This window comes from Ctenopharyngodon idella, chromosome 11 (assembly GCF_019924925.1).
Source record: "Ctenopharyngodon idella isolate HZGC_01 chromosome 11, HZGC01, whole genome shotgun sequence".
NCBI lineage: Eukaryota > Metazoa > Chordata > Actinopteri > Cypriniformes > Xenocyprididae > Ctenopharyngodon > Ctenopharyngodon idella.
In genome coordinates this window covers 9,239,816-9,256,991 of record NC_067230.1, presented here as the reverse complement: position 1 = coordinate 9,256,991, position 17,176 = coordinate 9,239,816, and the positions used below count along the sequence as shown (strand labels likewise).

Below are 17,176 nucleotides of genomic sequence, written 5' to 3'. Positions count from 1 at the left end.
CTCTGCTAATGGTGGGTTTAATTGCTTTCTACCGACCTGGTTGTTTACACAAAGATTTGGTACGCCGCTCTATATCTGTACTCGACGCCTCAATGAATTCAGCATGTTGCTCATGAAATGACAAGAACGCAAAACAGCTCACTCTCTTCCTCAACACTCTCTGCATTCTGAAGCTTTTGATGTATAACTGTGCGTGCTTGCTTGCTTGCTTGCTTGCTTTTTTGTTTTTGTCCTCCTCAACCAACCAATACCCCCCCCCCCCCCCCCCCTCCTGTTTTCCATTGCTTCCGTCTTTTAGGCGAGCTATGAGAGATTCTGAGATTGTGTAAGGGATTTCCTACTTCCCTTGGGTCACATGACTGCAGATAGGGTGTGGCCTTTTTAAGGCAGCCAAGCTGTTTGTGTCAGTGAGTCAGTGTTTATGCCAACCCCACCATCCCAGCACACACACATTCTCACAGTATGGACTCAGAAAGAGATGGGTGTGGCTATACCTCCCACCTGATCCAGTCTATATAAAGAGGACGTTGTCCATTTCAAGTGAAGGGACAGTAAAAAAAAAAAAAATGCAAGTGCTACTGGCCAATGCAATACTTGCTAGGGCTTCTGAGTGTTTTTAACATGCTACTATGCATTTGCTGGGGTGCTCTGATTGGCTGCTAGGGCACTGGTAGCTTGTTGCAAGGGTATTCTTGGTGTTTGTTTGGTGGCTGCATCTCCCTTACAGTGGGGGCATGCATCTTTCAACTGTCACATTAAAGAACATGGATGTAAGTTTGATAATTCTAGGTATGCACAATTGTGCACAATATCAGTTATATTAGACTTTATTTATCAGTATATCGGTAGTTGATTTTTGGATATTTAGGTTTGCATGCGCTCTTTTTTTTTTATTTTTTTTTTTTATAACTTTTACCTAGAATACCTTTGCCATCCTTTGCCAACACTCACTTAATAGTATAGAATTTAATATTTATAATTTACTGTTCAAAAGTTTGGGCTTTGTAAGATTTTATATTTTTGAAAGAAATATCTTATGCTCACTAAGACTGCTTTTATTTGATTGTAATTGTAATTGCACAATATTATTACAATGATTAAAAAAAACTGTTTTCCATTTTAATGTTTTGAAATGTTATTTCTGTGATGGCAAAGCTGAATTGATCAATTTAATGCATCCATGCTAAATGTATTAGATTATATAATATGATGTTTTTGTACATATGGTATATATAGTGCATCCTGTTTACAGTAATCAATTACTTTGTAATCTGTTAGACCAACACCTGTGTGAGATGGGTTACAGGCCGAAGCTTAATACTTTAAGGCCGTATGTCCAAAAAAAAGAGTTTTTTTTTTTTTTTTTTTTTTTTTTTTTTTTCCCAGTGGCTAGCATACTTTTCCAGTTGTTTTCAATGTGAGCTCAGCGTTTTTAACCGGTCACCTCACGTTGAAGAATGTTCAACTTTGAGTAAAACGCTGCGCTCATCACTGTCACTTTTTAGCCAGCCGTCCAATCAGAGTGGAGGAGGGGCGGGACAAATACAACACCGATCAACTGTCAAACATTCTTGCTGTACAATGACTTCAACAAGCAGAGAATGGAACAAAATGGATGAGAAATTAATATTGCTGGTCTCCGAACATACATAGCAAGTACTCTACATTGTGCCGACATTTTTAGTCTGAAACAAATTATCTGCGAAATCAGTTACGAGTAACAGTGCCGCGGATATTCCGTATCATAGCAACAAAGCGTCTCGACTAAAAAAAAAATGCTGCGATGCTCAAGCGCTCACAGATTTAAGCGTGTTTTCAGTAGAGCGTCTAGTGTTTTCAGCTGGCTAAAAATTCTTTGGTGGACACGTGGTCTAAGGTTAGAAGTTTGCGCAAGGTTCACCTGAAGCTTTTTAATGTGAGGCCTGTTTGTTGAATGTGCAACTTCATTTAGCAAAAAATACATTCCAGTTTCACAGGGAATGTGGTTGTGTTCATTTACTAACAGTGCTTTGGGGAAGAAAAAAAAAAAAACGCTGTTTGTTGTTTTAACAGCAACTTACTACATTAATTCAGTAAAAACAATTCAGTAAAGACTGTGCAATGCCACACCGACTTAATGCCATGTCGCAACTTAGTGGTGGGTTGCTTCCTCAGTTTTGTGTGTGAGCGTGAGTCGGCTGGATTGGTGCAGAGCGAGCAGCTGGGTCCAGGGCTCCGCATTCTGCCGCTTTAGTATGCAAGGCAGGTGTGGCTGCAGTCAGAGGGAGGGTGGGCACAGGCCGACGCCTCAACACACAGACACAGTGTTTTGCTCCTGGCCGCATCCAATTACACGCCCCCTGTTACACACACACACACACACACACACAAACGCAACCAAGCACAATCATTTTCTACGCTTTTTTCTTTCCCTTTCTATATGGCTCATCTGTCTGTTCGGCATGCCTTCCTTTCCATCTCAAATTCTGCTGTCTTCCCCTCGGTCTTGCCATTGTTTTCCAGCCATGCCTTCTAAAAAAAAAAAAAAAAAAATAATCCTTGTCCACATCCACTATCATCCCTTTTTCCGATCAACCCTCCTTGTCATCCATTTTAGCCACAGCTTATTTGTTTCTCACTCTCCCTGTCAGGGATCTAGGGGCAGCTGATGAATGAAAAGCTGAAATTTAGGAGCTGAGGGAAGCAAAGATGGATGACCTGTCTGTCCAGCAATGCACAGCCCTTGTTGAAAAGGGAAAGAGGGACAATATCCACCAGTTAGGTACTATTGACTGGTCAGCACTCCCTTTAGAGGGTTAAAAATGACTAACTATGTACTCAGTGCTGGGCATCTGTTGCTTTTCCAACATTACGAAATGAGAGTTCACAAGTTCCTGCCGTGGTTTGTTTATTTGCGCACCATTTGTCTCACTCTCCCCAGGGAGCTGCTGGTTGTCTGTGAGCCCTCCAAGCCATTTCCATGATCCAAATGGATGTTTTCGCATATTACAGATGAAGCCGATGCTCAAAAATAAACCGTCCTCTTTTTAGCATACTTCCTGTAAACGGCTTCCCCTCTGCCTCACCTGAATTGAACTTCATCCTTTCAGGGGTAATTTAATAGCTGCCTCCATCCGGTTCTCCACCTTTAATTATTGGGAGTGCATCAGACTGTTTGATTCACCCCTCTGGCTTTGATGGCTTGCGCTGGCCTACTTTGCTTCGTTGCATCTCCCTGTAGCCATATATAGGTAAAAAAAAAATAGTTGAGACTTCCGCCCGTATCTCTACCACACGATTTTGATAGGTGAATTAGGTAGCTGCCTAATTTGATTCACTTTCTGATTAAAGGCAGATAAAACTACCACACTCAGTCTAAAACGATAAAGCAGCATTATTGGGTTTTTGTTAATGGCTGACAGACTGCACTTGGCAGACATTTCAGCACTGAATGAGCATTATTGTAATTTTTAGACACTGACAGCATGAAGCGGCTTTGTCTGCAGGGAACTGAGATGTTTTCTCTTCTTTTAGATGTGCACTAACTTGCATGTTTTACTCTGAAACTTTTGAGATACAATGTAGACTGATGAGTCACTCTAATAAAAACCCGACGGAGACAGTGAGAGGGTGGAGAGAGGAAAGAAAGAAAGACTGAAGAAAGTAAGATGTGGCGAGGCAGCACTGGGTTTGTGGTGTTGCAGAGCCCCAGCGGAGTGGAGGCGGATATGGGGCCTAAAGGCCTGCACTGGCACCACTGCTGCAGGACAGCGGAGGAAACAGATGTGGCCCTGATTTACATCTGCTGCCTACCAGTGACTGCTCATACGCTTTAATCTCACAGCAATGCCTCACTCTTACAGTATTTCCTTCCTCCCTCCCTTACTTTGGCATCTTCCGCTCACCCAGATGTCCCCGCCCACTTTTGCACTCCCCCGGTGTCTTGCGGCCCCTCTCCATCACCACCGCAACCGCTCCCCACCCTCCATCCTCTCCAGCTTGATACACACGTTCAGTCATAGTGATACAGCCCGAGCTCAGATTCTTTAATCCTCTCAGTGTCTTACCATCCTCTTCACGCTCACACTGGAATGTGGAGTGTGAACTACTTAGTGCACCCTCTTCTCCATTTACACAGCCACACTCTTCCGCCACCGCTGAGATTTTAAGCAGACGCCGACCTCACTTTTTACTTAACCACGTGTCTGGTGACTGCTACAGGATATAAATGCATTTATGTTGAGCATCACTACCCAAATGCACTTTAAAATCCATTTTGACTTTGTGTGCGCTACAATTTACTGATTAACTTTCTATAGGCTATAACTTTTTGTAGTAAATGTGGATCACAGCAAAAGGACCTCCAGGCCACTGTGTCATCTTGCCAGAACACCATTCTGCTTTGCAATCATGTTTACAGCTTCATATGAGGTCATGGAGACTGCTGTCATGGTGAAGGTATACATAAAGACCCATTTGTAGGAAGTGAAGACACCCAACTCCTCCCTTGACATGTCATTGGTGTCTGTTTTTGAAGTCAGGCTTTCTCTGTTGGTTTTTTAAGCATCTTTTATTGTATAGTTTGTGCCAGTGTATATTGATGAAAATGAGAAGGCCATGTAGGGATTTGTGTTGTACTGGAATTTCTAACTTCGATACGATACCTTGTGTAGTGATTTTTACTCCATTCACTGGTGACGTAGTGGTTTTTGATCACGTGTCACTTAAGGTGTGGTTTTGAGTGTATCAGATGACCCCTCCCCCCTTTTGTAATACGGGGCACCAGTTAAAAATACTATCTTAACAATTTAAGAACACTCCAAAAGAGCTGTTCAATAATTCAGAATTAACATAAACTGGAGGGAGTCGGTCAACTGATTTATCTGAAGGATTTGCGAGAGTCTGACCAACTAGTAGAGTCTTTGATCATCAACACAAGGAAGACACAGTTATAATAAAATCAATGAAATTTATTAACAATAGACATGCAAGAGTAAATACCACAACGATTAATAATGAAATAATGAATATGCACTTCTAAAAGATAGTAAAATAATAATCAAAGGAGAATACTAAATTAAATCAAAGAAACAAATAAATGAAGTGAGCACAGAATGGATAAATGCAATGCTGTTGAACTGAATGTAGAATGGAAGAGAACTGTATGGGAATGCTTCTTATGGAAGCCACCTAATGGCTCTGGTAAAATGGTGATAAATAATTGCTTATTTATCATTCAACAAATAATATCCCTATTATTTGTAACAAGCTGACCTCAAGTAACTGTTATCTAAACAGGTTAGAAAACATATGCTGCATGTATAAACTAATGCCAAGGTCTCTAGAAAGAGGTTTGGTAAGTTTATATTTACGTTCCACACAGTCGGGTGATCAATCCGGTAGCAGAGACGTCTTCCACTGATGATGCAGGCTGCGTGCAGTGGGAGGGCGCGGAGTTGCGATCCAGTAGTCGTGCCACGCTGGGCTGGAGGATGCTGAATTTCGGTTGCGCCAAGAGGGTCCTTTAGGATGGACTGGGCAGCTGGGTCAGATGAATCTTCACAGGTTCCTTTGCAGGCTGGCTGCGTCGTTGAGGAGCCGTGTGGTACAGGCAATGTCTGCCAATGCAGAGGTCCTTTACGAACTGGGCTGCGCTGCTGTAGGAGCCGTAAGGGTCAGATGAAGTCCCTCAATGCTGGGGCCCTTTTTGCAGCTAGAGTGCAGCTGAAAGCAATGTAAAAGGTTTTGCTCGCGAGAGCTTCACCTTAACCGTCTTGTAGTCTTTTTCCTCATCAGGTCAGAAACTCAGGATGTGGGGTGTCTGTTAATGTCTCCTTCCCCGTCAAGCTGGAAACGCAGAACAAGGGTGTGTCTACCCGGGGGACATATTTATCCCTTTCTAATGAGGAGGAGATTGAAATGTGGCGCCTTGCTGATCCTGGAGTGTGATTGGCCACTGTTATCTGAAGCAACCCCGGTGTTGCCCACCCTAGTGTGGAACTCATTTGCATAGCATAAAGTACAGTGTTAAAATAGTGTCTTTAACATTTTACCCATGCATTATTTCTTTACCAAACCTCTTTCAAATTATTAAAGGCATCGTAGGGAACAGATAGACACCAAACACAATATGAAATGATTAAATCATCGTCCATGCATTTGTTTATCTGTTAACAGGACTGTCCCATGACCTGTTGTTTTAACAGTCAGTGACCATTAACATAAACTGTGCTTTGCGTGAAGACGGAGTGGATGTGATGCAGTTTCAATCAAATTAAGGCCTCCAAACATGGGTATGAATGGATTTAGATAGATCTCTGTGGCCTCTCTTTATTTCAGTCACTGCTGCTATATCCAGGGGGTCCTGAAGGAATTTATATGGCAGTCCTTGCCTAAATCTTAGGAATGAGTTTGGTGGTTAGAGTCAATGTGTCGTCCAATGAGAAGTTCTCTCCTTGGTTTTGGTGGGTGCAGAAGGTTCCCCTTCCTGCTCTGGAAGAGGTGTCTGGTAGTTGTCCTAACATCTTATCTGATGTTGCTAAACATTTATTTATGTTAATTCACCAAAGATCCAATCACAGTGTGGCACATCTTCTTACACACCAGCAGTTAGAGAGGGGCCCTGTCGTAAACTGGTCCCTGGAATGCCATCTTAACTGTTGTTCACAACACTTGAAAAAAAATATTGATATTCAATACTATTTTCAATACCACGGGGGAAACACTGCCATGTATACTTCCATATAGATATTTTTATCTCATAATATTTTGTCTATCCATTGAAATTCAAGTCAATCAGTGTTTTCAGGATGTGATGACTTGTCGGTGTCTTGTTTATGCATGAGACTGCATGTCCTGATCCTATGAGAAAATGCCTCCCTTAATTATTCATGAAAGCACACGTTGATGGGCTTTTTAAACCGTGAGATTGCAAACAGTAAGTGGGAGATGCATTTAAGGATTAGTTCACTATAAAATGAAAATTACCCCAAGCTTTACTTACCCTCAAGCCATCCTAGGTGTGTATGACTCTCTTCTTTCTGATGAACACATTCGGCGTTATATTAATAAATATCCTGACACATCTAAGCTTTATAATGGCAGTGAACAGGACCAATGAGTATGAAGCTGAAGAAAGTGCATCCATCCAAAGCAAAACGTACTCCACATGGCTCCGGGGGGTTAATAAAGGCCTTCTGAAGTGAAGTGAAGCGATGCGTTTGTGTAAGAAAAATATACATATTTAACAAGTTATAAATAAAATATCTAGCTTCTGCCAGACCGCCTTCTGTATTCAACTTAAGAAGAAAGCGTAACTGAGGTCACGTCAGTTAAGCTTTTTTAGTAAGTTGAATAGGGAAGGCGTAGGACATAGCATTAGCATTTTGAACTGCGAGAGGCATTACGCTTTCTTCGTAAATTGAATACACATACACATACTGAAATACTATATATTTTTTTTATTAGTTTTAGGAAACGGTAACACAACTGATTCAAACCAATAATTCATCTTTTTGATCTATTCATTAAAGGAGCCTGCTCATAAAGTCATTCATTTTGTGAATCAGCCTACACAGGTCACACTGTATGTTTTTAAATCACTAAAAAAATGGCTCATTAAAGTCATTTGCTTGAGAATTAGACCACTCTGGCTGTATTGTATGATTAGTTTTGCATGCAGCCTGCATGGATTTTAAAAATGAATATTGTGATCATTCAAATGAAGATCATAATCATAAAATATTTTTACCCAGCCTTTAAATAGACAAATATTTGTGCTCCCATGGATTGGCCCGCAGTAGGCCTTTTCGTTCACATATATTAAACTGTCAACCATGTTGTGTCCGCTAACAACCTTTGGACCTGTTTGGTTGCACATTCACCAATTCTATACCCAGAGCAAAAATGCTGGTTTTATATGCCGGGCCTTTTGCACTTCTTACACCAGCCTGCAGCCATTTCATTTTGATGCATGCAAATGGCTCTTTGGGCTGAGCTCATCCTCTAAATGCATTGTAGGAAAGCTCAAAGCATTTAAAATGATTTGTTAAATTCACCTCAGGGACTGTGTGATAAATTGCACCATTCTTATGCAAAAGTCAGTGCAACTGTCAGACCTCCACACAAAAGGTCTGTTGTCAGATTGGTTTAGCAGTGTGACCTTGGCAAATGGTTATCTTGTAGTATTTTTCATGGAATGTTGTACCACCCGCTTGTTTATTATGATGTTGTTAGAAACAACCCTATTTTTCATTCTGGTTTTTCATGGGTGATTCTTCGGCATGAAAAGGTGGCATGACAGGGCTCTACAGTGCGCCCATTTCAATTGCATTTGCGCCAGAAAATAAATGTGTGCAACTGTGAAAAAAATATTTAGGCGCACCGGTGCGAGGGACCCGATCGATTCTCATGAATAGATCTAGAATCAGAATAAAAAGTACAACTCCCAAAATGCACAAGTTATGAACAAGTTATGTTTTGTACTGTAATCGGCTGCTTTTCATGCCTTGATTCAAAGACTTTGCTTCAGTCAGCACTAGAGATCGACCGATATGGGTTTTTCTATAACCGATGCCGATGTTTAGAGGTCAGGGTCAGCCGATGGCCGATATGTGCTGCCGATTTTTAGGGCCGATATCTTGAAGTTTTCCCCTTCATTTGCATGCTAAAATGTCACACTAATAAGTGGATGCACAACATTTCTAAACTTAACATCATTTATTGAACACTGACTTGATTTACATAAAAGTTTTAGAGCATTTATCATGCAGAATTTTTCAAGTTTGTTGGAAAATAAATGTAAACTTTAAATATACATTTAAATAAAATAAATACAACTTTATAAATAAATAAATTAAAAACTTTTTCATGTTGCACAGCCTTGTACGCAAGGACAGTGCTAAACTCTTAGTGATTTCTGACATTCTTGACGGTTAACGTTAGACAGGTTTAATGAGGATAATAACTGTGCGACATATATAGTCATTGGTCGGAACACATCACTTTATTAGGCTGATGTCCATTTTTATTCGCATTACACAGATGATGGAAACACACGCAGATGCGCATATTCTTGAGCTGAATTTTCATTAAATGCAAAGTTGGATGGAAACCCGGCTATTGTCTGCATCAAACCATGCTTCCGAACGAATGTCATACACTTCTGCGCAGTGGCGTAGCGCAAATCCGAAAGTCCGAGGCCCCCCGAAGGAAGGGGTGGTTCAACCAAGAAGGGGAGCCAATGGATATCACACAAGAAGCAACGTGCAAACTTTGCGGAAAAGTAATCCGGTAAAAGCTTAACCTCGGTCAGTATTCAAAGTGAAAGTAAAAGTGACAGAGCTGTCTGACGCTGCATTAACGGAGCATTTTCTCTCAAGAGACGTATTTCAACATAATATGCTGATAATGGTATATAACTGTCTTTATTTATTCCATTGTTTCTCTTGTGCCCGTACATATAGTGAAACAAATGAGAATTTTTTAGCAAATTTATTATAATATTAATTTAATAATAAAAGTAGCTTACCTAATAGTAATAATAATAGACTAGAAGAATGTAACAGGCTTACATTAATTGGAAATGCCAAATCCTCTTAATATTGCCAATATTTGTCGGAGTAACGTAGCCCTCAATCACGCTGCAGTGTTTGTGAGAGCTGCCGCCTTCTCCACCCCAAGCACAGAGTGAAATTCTCCGACTCCGATACAGGAAAAATAAAACAGAACTTATAACATTGGGCCTAATATGTTAGCAACAAGCTGCTGGTAGTTTTGGACTACAGTCCTTAAAGTTAACTACAAGTAAGCGAACCTTCAACCAGCTGTAGCATTATGCCAGTTCCCGACGGTTCTATGCTATTCGTTGTTTCTTTCACTAAGTGAAGCAGCACTTCATAGTTTACTAGTAATATATAGTAAATATATGGCCATAGGACTTTGAAATATCAGAATTTAAGCCTTAGGCTACCTTTATCTCCCAGGACTGTTGTTGAATCTTCCAAAAGTTCCAATTCACATGTGGCAGCAGCACATTCCACTGCAGCAATAACACAGGGCTGCCCGCGGACGTGCCTGGCTTTAAATCGGCGCTACTAAACACGGATATCGGCCAATGCCGATATATAAAAAAAAAAAGACAAATATCGGCCCAATATATCGGCAGACCGATATATCGGTCAACCTCTAGTCAGCACAGCAGAGCAAGTGCAAAAAACATGCGCTCCGGACAACACTTCAAAGATTGTTTACAAGGTGCAACCGGTGCGACGCGGCCACGCGCACTTACCAGACCATCTCATGCTGCTGTTTTTTTGCAGCCAAATTAATTGTAAATACTACGTTTGTATTATCATAATCAAGGTCGGAAATTAACGGGGGCTTGTGGCAAAAATGCCTCCAAAAATTGAGTAAAAAAAACCACATGCATCGTTATGAATGCCCGTGCACATATTACTGTCGCTTTTGAAGTAGCGGCAATTCAGAGGCTCCAATTGCTTGAATGGTGGGTGGGTTCATTAATATTCTTAATGAAAAACACAACAAAACAGTACAATGGACAAACTCACTTAAATATGTGCTTTTACGTTTTCAACCAAATCTTCATCCATCGTCTGTCATTCAGAAAAGTGAGGCGAAATCTGACTCCTGCTGATCTGTGCTACGACTCTCATTCGGCTCACGCTGAATTGAGCAGACACATTTTTAACTGTAGTGTCTATTTTCTAACTAAACTAAATGATGATGATGATGATTATTATTATTATTACTATAAAAAAAATCAAAATGACAGTGGGGGCCGGTGCCGCGGTCATGGTGGGCAAGTGATATAACCGGTGTTGCAGCTGAACACTGGTAACACCGTCTATCGCAGAAAGTTAAGTAATATCACGCGATTAGACTCCCGTTTCTCAAAGTATTGGCACGATTGCAAATCAGATACTTACTGATCTGACTGAAGTCCAATAAACAAGCTGATATTAAGTGGCAAAATTTTAGCCACTTATTTCATGAAAATAGTTTCAAACAAAGCCACACCAGAACTGTTGCGCATCTCCAAGTGTTGAATTTTGAATTAATCTGCGTTTTGAAGGACTGAATGAATGACTCGCACGTTAAGATTTACCGCCACCTACTGGCTGTTTTATTTTCATATTTACACTTTACATAGACTGTTTTTACTTAAAATATTAAACTTTTAAAGTTTTTTTTTTTTTTTTAATTTAAAAAAATATATTATACATATTTTTAAATTAAAAAAATTATATTTAAAAACATTTGTACAACATTATTTACCAATGAGCATCATTAAGCAGTCTATGTAAATGTGTCTAAATATTACCACTTCAGATAGAGCTTCTGTGCCATTTCTGCAGTGCAAAGATGGATTTTTTGATGATTTATTTTGATTGGTAACAGTCTGATTGGGTCTTATTGTTGTAATTGAATTTGTTTAACATTTTCAGAAAATAAACAAATTTTCTATTTTAATTTAAGAAATGTATTAAATATGATGCATACATTTAATAAGATTAGAAAAATTGCTCTTACAATGGTACAAATGCCCCTGGAAATGAATTTAAAGGGGCAAATATCGCCATGTAATGGGAAAATTAATGTCTGTTATTGATCAAAAAGTGCTCCTAAATTTTTGACTGTGCTCCTAATTTTTTTTTTATTAGGAGCACAAGTGCTCCTAAAGAAAAATGTTAGCGTAGAGCCCTGCATGAGATCTTAACAATGTTACAGAGGCAATAAAGGGCGGAGTGATTTGCATTAGTGTGTGGTTTTGGCACCATGTTACTAGTCCCACTGGTTAAACGACATGTGACAACACCGGTAATACCGGCGTCACCGGGGGGACGGGGCCTCCACCTCTTTTTACATTTTTTTTTTTTTTTTTTTTACATTTTTTTACATTTTTTTTTTTTATTTATTTATTTTTATTATCGTTAATGAATGCCAGTGTGGCTGTGTGTATTGTACTTTCACTTTCAAATTTGCGGCAACTACTTAAATGATGGGTTATTCTTCTTACTGAAAAACACAACAACAAAACGGTACAACGACAAACTCGTTTACATTAAATATAGAACATTTATGAACCAAATGAATAAGAATACACCATGCTAGGCCTAATAAAAATACCAAATAGGCTAACTTTCAGTGTTTATATAAAAAAAAAACATCCCATTTTCTTACAAATCTTTACATTCATTTAAGACTTAATTTAACCCATTTAAGACTGCTCTTATGAGGACACTCGACAAAACAGACATTTTGGCATAATTTGTGTGCGTTATGGTTCGTTCAAGCGTGGAAGAGAACTCAATACTGGCGCGTGTTGTGTGCGTCACATAGGCAGGACATTCACAGACAATGCGTTCTCTTTTGTCTTGTCGCGCTTGAATGGTTTAAAAGCATTTGCATGAATAAAAGCTTGACACATAATGCAGAAAAACGGAAACTGCATTAATTGCGTTAAATATTGTTGCGACTGAACACCAGTAACACTGACTACTGTAGAAAGCCTTATATATATATTTTTATTAACCATCCAGCCAAATATGCCTTATAATACTGAAGTCTTGATGTTATGAATGGATGAATTTTTCTAGACTTTGAATGGAAAAAATGCTGATGATATTTCTGAGGTAGAATAAAACCCAAGCAACCTCATAGAGCTGTTTTAAAAACATTAACCAAACCACCTGCAACACTGTAATATCGTAGCGGTGAGTTTTGCACAGGCTTTTTCCTGATAAAATGAAAAAAAAATTGAGTTCCTAATTCCATTCCTACTATCAGAGATGAATCTGGGTGGGTCCTCCTAAGCATGGCATGTGACATTGCTTTATAGATTTAGTTTTTTTCCTCAACAGAAGCACTTAAACATTTTATGTGCTCTGCTAATCTGAAGGCTTGGTAATGGCCTCTCTCAATGCCTTGGGCAATGGATGACATTTGTTTGGAAACATTGTAGAGCTTGTTCTTGTGGCATTTACACATTTCGACATTTACAGTCATCCGTTACATTAGTAGTATTGTTAGAACTAAACTCAATAAGCTGTACTCTGTCCTGACTAATGTGGTTTGTTCAAACACACTTGTTCATAAAACAATGGAGATTTGTATTTAAAATTTGACCTCTCTTTAGGTACTTTAAATATGAAGAGACCTTTAGCCACAGGGTTAAAATAATGCTGAAGAGAGTGAAGAATCATTGACCTTGGCATTTCAGCAATTTATTCATGTTTAAATACAAGAATCAGGTCATTTTGCTCAGAATAAAACTACCCTGGGTAGCATTTCCCAAAAGCATTGTAAGCCTAAGTTGATCGTAGCTTTATTGATGGCAATAGTTCTACAATCAACTATGATGCTTTTGGGAAACTCAGCCCTGGTCTGATGTCTCTTCCGATAAGAGGTTAAGGGGTCAGTGCAGTGTACAGTGAGGCTGAAGTTTGACCAATGCTGAAGGAGGAGTGGACAGTAATCCAATCTGGGTTAAAATCCACCTAAGGGCTTTCCAGCATCCAGTGCTTTGCTTTTTATGGCTTCCATCACTGACTGTACAAGTGTGATAGTGGGAAATTGGCCGTAGCGCTTGTAGATGAATCCCAGTCCAAAATTTCATCTCGGATCACTGCGAGCACACATCAAAGAGTGACCTCCATTTTGCATATTCTGTGTGCATAAGAAAACCCGAGAGAGTTGGAAGCTCCCATATCTCACATTAACACAGACCCCCTTATCTCTGATATTGCCAGAGTTTTTTTTTTTTTTTTAACCACCAGCTTATTTTGAACCCAGTGCCCTTTCTTTCTACCTCTGTTCTCCTCCCACCCCCTTCTGTGGGCTTTGAGACTGGCGACAAAACAGTAAACACTTTAATTTGCTCCCAAACTATGGATTCCTCCAGGGGTTAATTACTTATGTTTGACTGCGATGGACAGAAACTGGGTCTGAGATGGAGATTTCCATTAGATGTGCAAATTTGGTACATTTTATGGGTTGCATCTGTGTATTGCGAGTGTTCAAGTGCATGAGAAAGTTTGGAGAACTGCTGTGTTTAAAAAAAAAAAAAAAAAAAAAAATCTTGAAAGGCAGATCTGTATTTCATAACATTGTCTTTTTCCCACTATTTTATCACAACATGATGCTTCATTCACAAGCACATGTTCCTAGTCATTTAGATGGTGTCAACATTTCCTGTCTGTTCTGTCACAAAATGTTCAAACTTAGAAATTAGGCCATGTTTCCGTTGATTTAATTTGAAATAATTTAAAACCTGTCTTTCTCGTTTTGTTCCAGTTTCTCTGTGGTGCATCTCACACAGCAAGATCCCTTGAACTTGGGAACATTGTATCACCTACCTGAAGCATTCCTTCATCACCCAGTCTTACGTTTACAAGCGGATCGATTGGAAGTCTCACATCGTGAGGCGTGACTGAAACTCACCGAGTCAAAATGGCTAACAACACTGCAGACCACCCACCGGGGAACTCAGTCACCGAGGTCGACCACGATGGGGACTTTGGCTGCACGATGATGCAGCTCCGTGAGCTGATGGAGCTCCGCAGTGGTGAGGCGGTCAATAAGATTGCAGAATGTTACGGTGATGTGCAAGGGATCTGCCGCAGGCTCAAGACCTCACCTATTGAAGGTAAAAAGCAGTGAAGATCTACATCTCTACATCTACACATGCAGGACCACTTGACAGTTGTGCCCTATGCAGAAAGCAATAGTGCGTGTTGCAAACTCGCTCAGACAAATAACCAGTTCTTTATTTCAACTGAATTACATTATAAGTTTTATTATTTGAAAACTAATTTTAAAACTAAATTGAAATATGTTGCATATTTCAGGTTTTATTTTATCCCCACATTTTAATAAATCATGTAAAAATCACCACAGCATGACTGTTACAGGGCTCAACAATAAGGACTGCCCGATGGCCCAGGGCAAGTGTGAATGATGCTCGGGACAGTAGATGGAACGGTCACTTGTCCGATCGGGCCAGTGCTGTAGGGTATGCGATTATATATTGTCTATGATATTGTAATTGTTGATTTAACGATCTGACATTATCGAGCATGTCCCTCACTTTACAAAAACCAAACAAAAACACACCCATTGAGTGCACGCAATACACTAGCCTACATGACATAACGTTAGTCTAGTAGTGCGCGTGCATATTTAGAGTGTACGCTTTCACTGCGTGATTTAGTCTATTAAAATGCACTTAGAATGCCCCCAGAATTCAAAATAAGGGGCAAAAATTCCTTTATATCTTTTATATTTATATCATTTAATATAGTTAACCAATATTACACAGAGCGCCCTTTTTTCCAAATATCAGCATGATTACAAATATGTGATATTGATTTTATACAGCGTACAGTTTAATGAACAAGAACTTAATATCAAGTGACTTACATTTCAGACACTAAATTGCCTGTTTCGCTCTATTTCGCCAATAAAAATAGTTCCAAACGAAGTCCACAGAATTGTTTTGTGTCTCTGAGCAGCACTTCCTGAATGAATCAGCTGTTTGAATGAATCGGTTGAATCTCAATGACTCACTCATTAACAGTGATTCGCTGCCACCTACTGACAGGTTTAATTTCACGTTTAAAGTGTCTCTTCATTTTTTTTTTAATTTCAAATAACAATATTTAACGTTTTATATTTTCAATGTTTCAAAACATTATTTATGCATCTGTAACTGCTCTTGACTGATTAACTTTAATAAAGTTTAATCTATACTAGTTATACATTAGATTACAATTTCTGTACCTGAAAATCTGATCAAACCTACATGAAAAACTTGAAAAGCACCATTTATTTCATTTGTTTGTTCTGTTGTATTTATTTGTGCTATTACTCTTAATTTAATTATTTTTTACTATTTCATTATTTACTGTTTATTTGTCTAACAATATTTAAAATTTAAGTTAAACTAGTAGCTTTTGGTGTCAAAACCCTATTTATTAAAGGATTAGTTCACCCAAAAATGAAAATTCTGTCATTAATTACTTACCCTCATGCCGTTCCACACCCGTAAGACCTTCATTCATCTTCGGAACACAAATTAAGATATTTTTGTTGAAATCCGATGGCTCAGTGAGGCCTGCATAGCCAGCAATGACATTTCCTCTCTCAAGATCCATTAATGTACTAAAAACATATTTAAATCAGTTCATGTGAGTACAGTGGTTCAATATTTATATTATAAAGCGACGAGAATATTTTTGGTGCGGCAAAAGACAAAATAATGACTTATATAGTGATGGCCGATTTCAAAACACTGCTTCTGGAAGCTTCGGAGCGTTATGAATCAGCTTGTCGAATCATGATTCGGATCGCATGTCAAACCGCCAAGCTGCTGAAATCACGTGACTTTGGCGCTCCGAACCGCTGATTCGACACGCTGATTCATAACGCTCTGAAGCTTCAGGAAGCAGTGTTTTGAAATCGGCCATCACTATATAAGTCGTTATTTTGTTTTTTTGGCGCACCAAAAATATTCTCGTTGCTTTATAATATAAATATTGAACCACTGTACTCACATGAACTGATTTAAATATGTTTTTAGTACATTAATGGATCTTGAGAGAGGAAATGTCATTGCTGGCTATGCAGGCCTCACTGAGCCGCCGGATTTCAACAAAAATATCTTAATTTGCGTTCCGAAGATTAACGAAGGTCTTACGGGTGTGGAACGGCATGAGGGCGCGTAATTAATGACATCATTTTCATTTTTGGGTGAACTAACCCTTTAAGGTTACATCGTATCAAAAACAATGGAAACAATAACTAGGTATATTTTTAGGCCCTTTTTTTTTTTTTTTTGGTGGGGCAAATGAAAATTTTGGCAGGGCAAGTAGAAATTTGAACCACTGGCCCAACCGGGTTATGTTTGTGGGTTGTGCTTTACAAATGCTTTGTCACATACACATGGTCTATCATCTTGTCATCTGACCACAAAATATTTTCTTAAGTCACAGCTGGATCACATGGGCATTTGCGGCCAACTCTGGCCATGCTGTGCATGGTTCCTTTAGAGTAATGGCTGCTTTTGTGCCACTCTCAGATATGAGAAAGTGTTATGCAGAACTTTTACGATGGGTTGCTTTATTTTGTTTCATTCTAAACTCTGTGATTGTTCACTGCTTTGTGGTTTCACATCCAGTCT

The 17,176-nt window shown here is 39.2% G+C and overlaps 1 protein-coding gene across 7 annotated transcripts in view; it reads left to right on the top strand.

The window, feature by feature from the left end:
* atp2b4 (ATPase plasma membrane Ca2+ transporting 4) overlaps positions 1-17,176 on the top strand; it is a 110,309-nt gene that overhangs the window by 39,224 nt on the left and 53,909 nt on the right. For all 7 annotated transcript variants that reach the window (XM_051911715.1, XM_051911718.1, XM_051911712.1 and 4 more), the window contains one exon: positions 14,293-14,644. In XM_051911715.1, coding sequence (XP_051767675.1) covers positions 14,449-14,644 — 196 coding nt within the window. In that variant the 5' untranslated portion in view covers positions 14,293-14,448. The remainder of the gene's footprint in view (positions 1-14,292; positions 14,645-17,176) is intronic.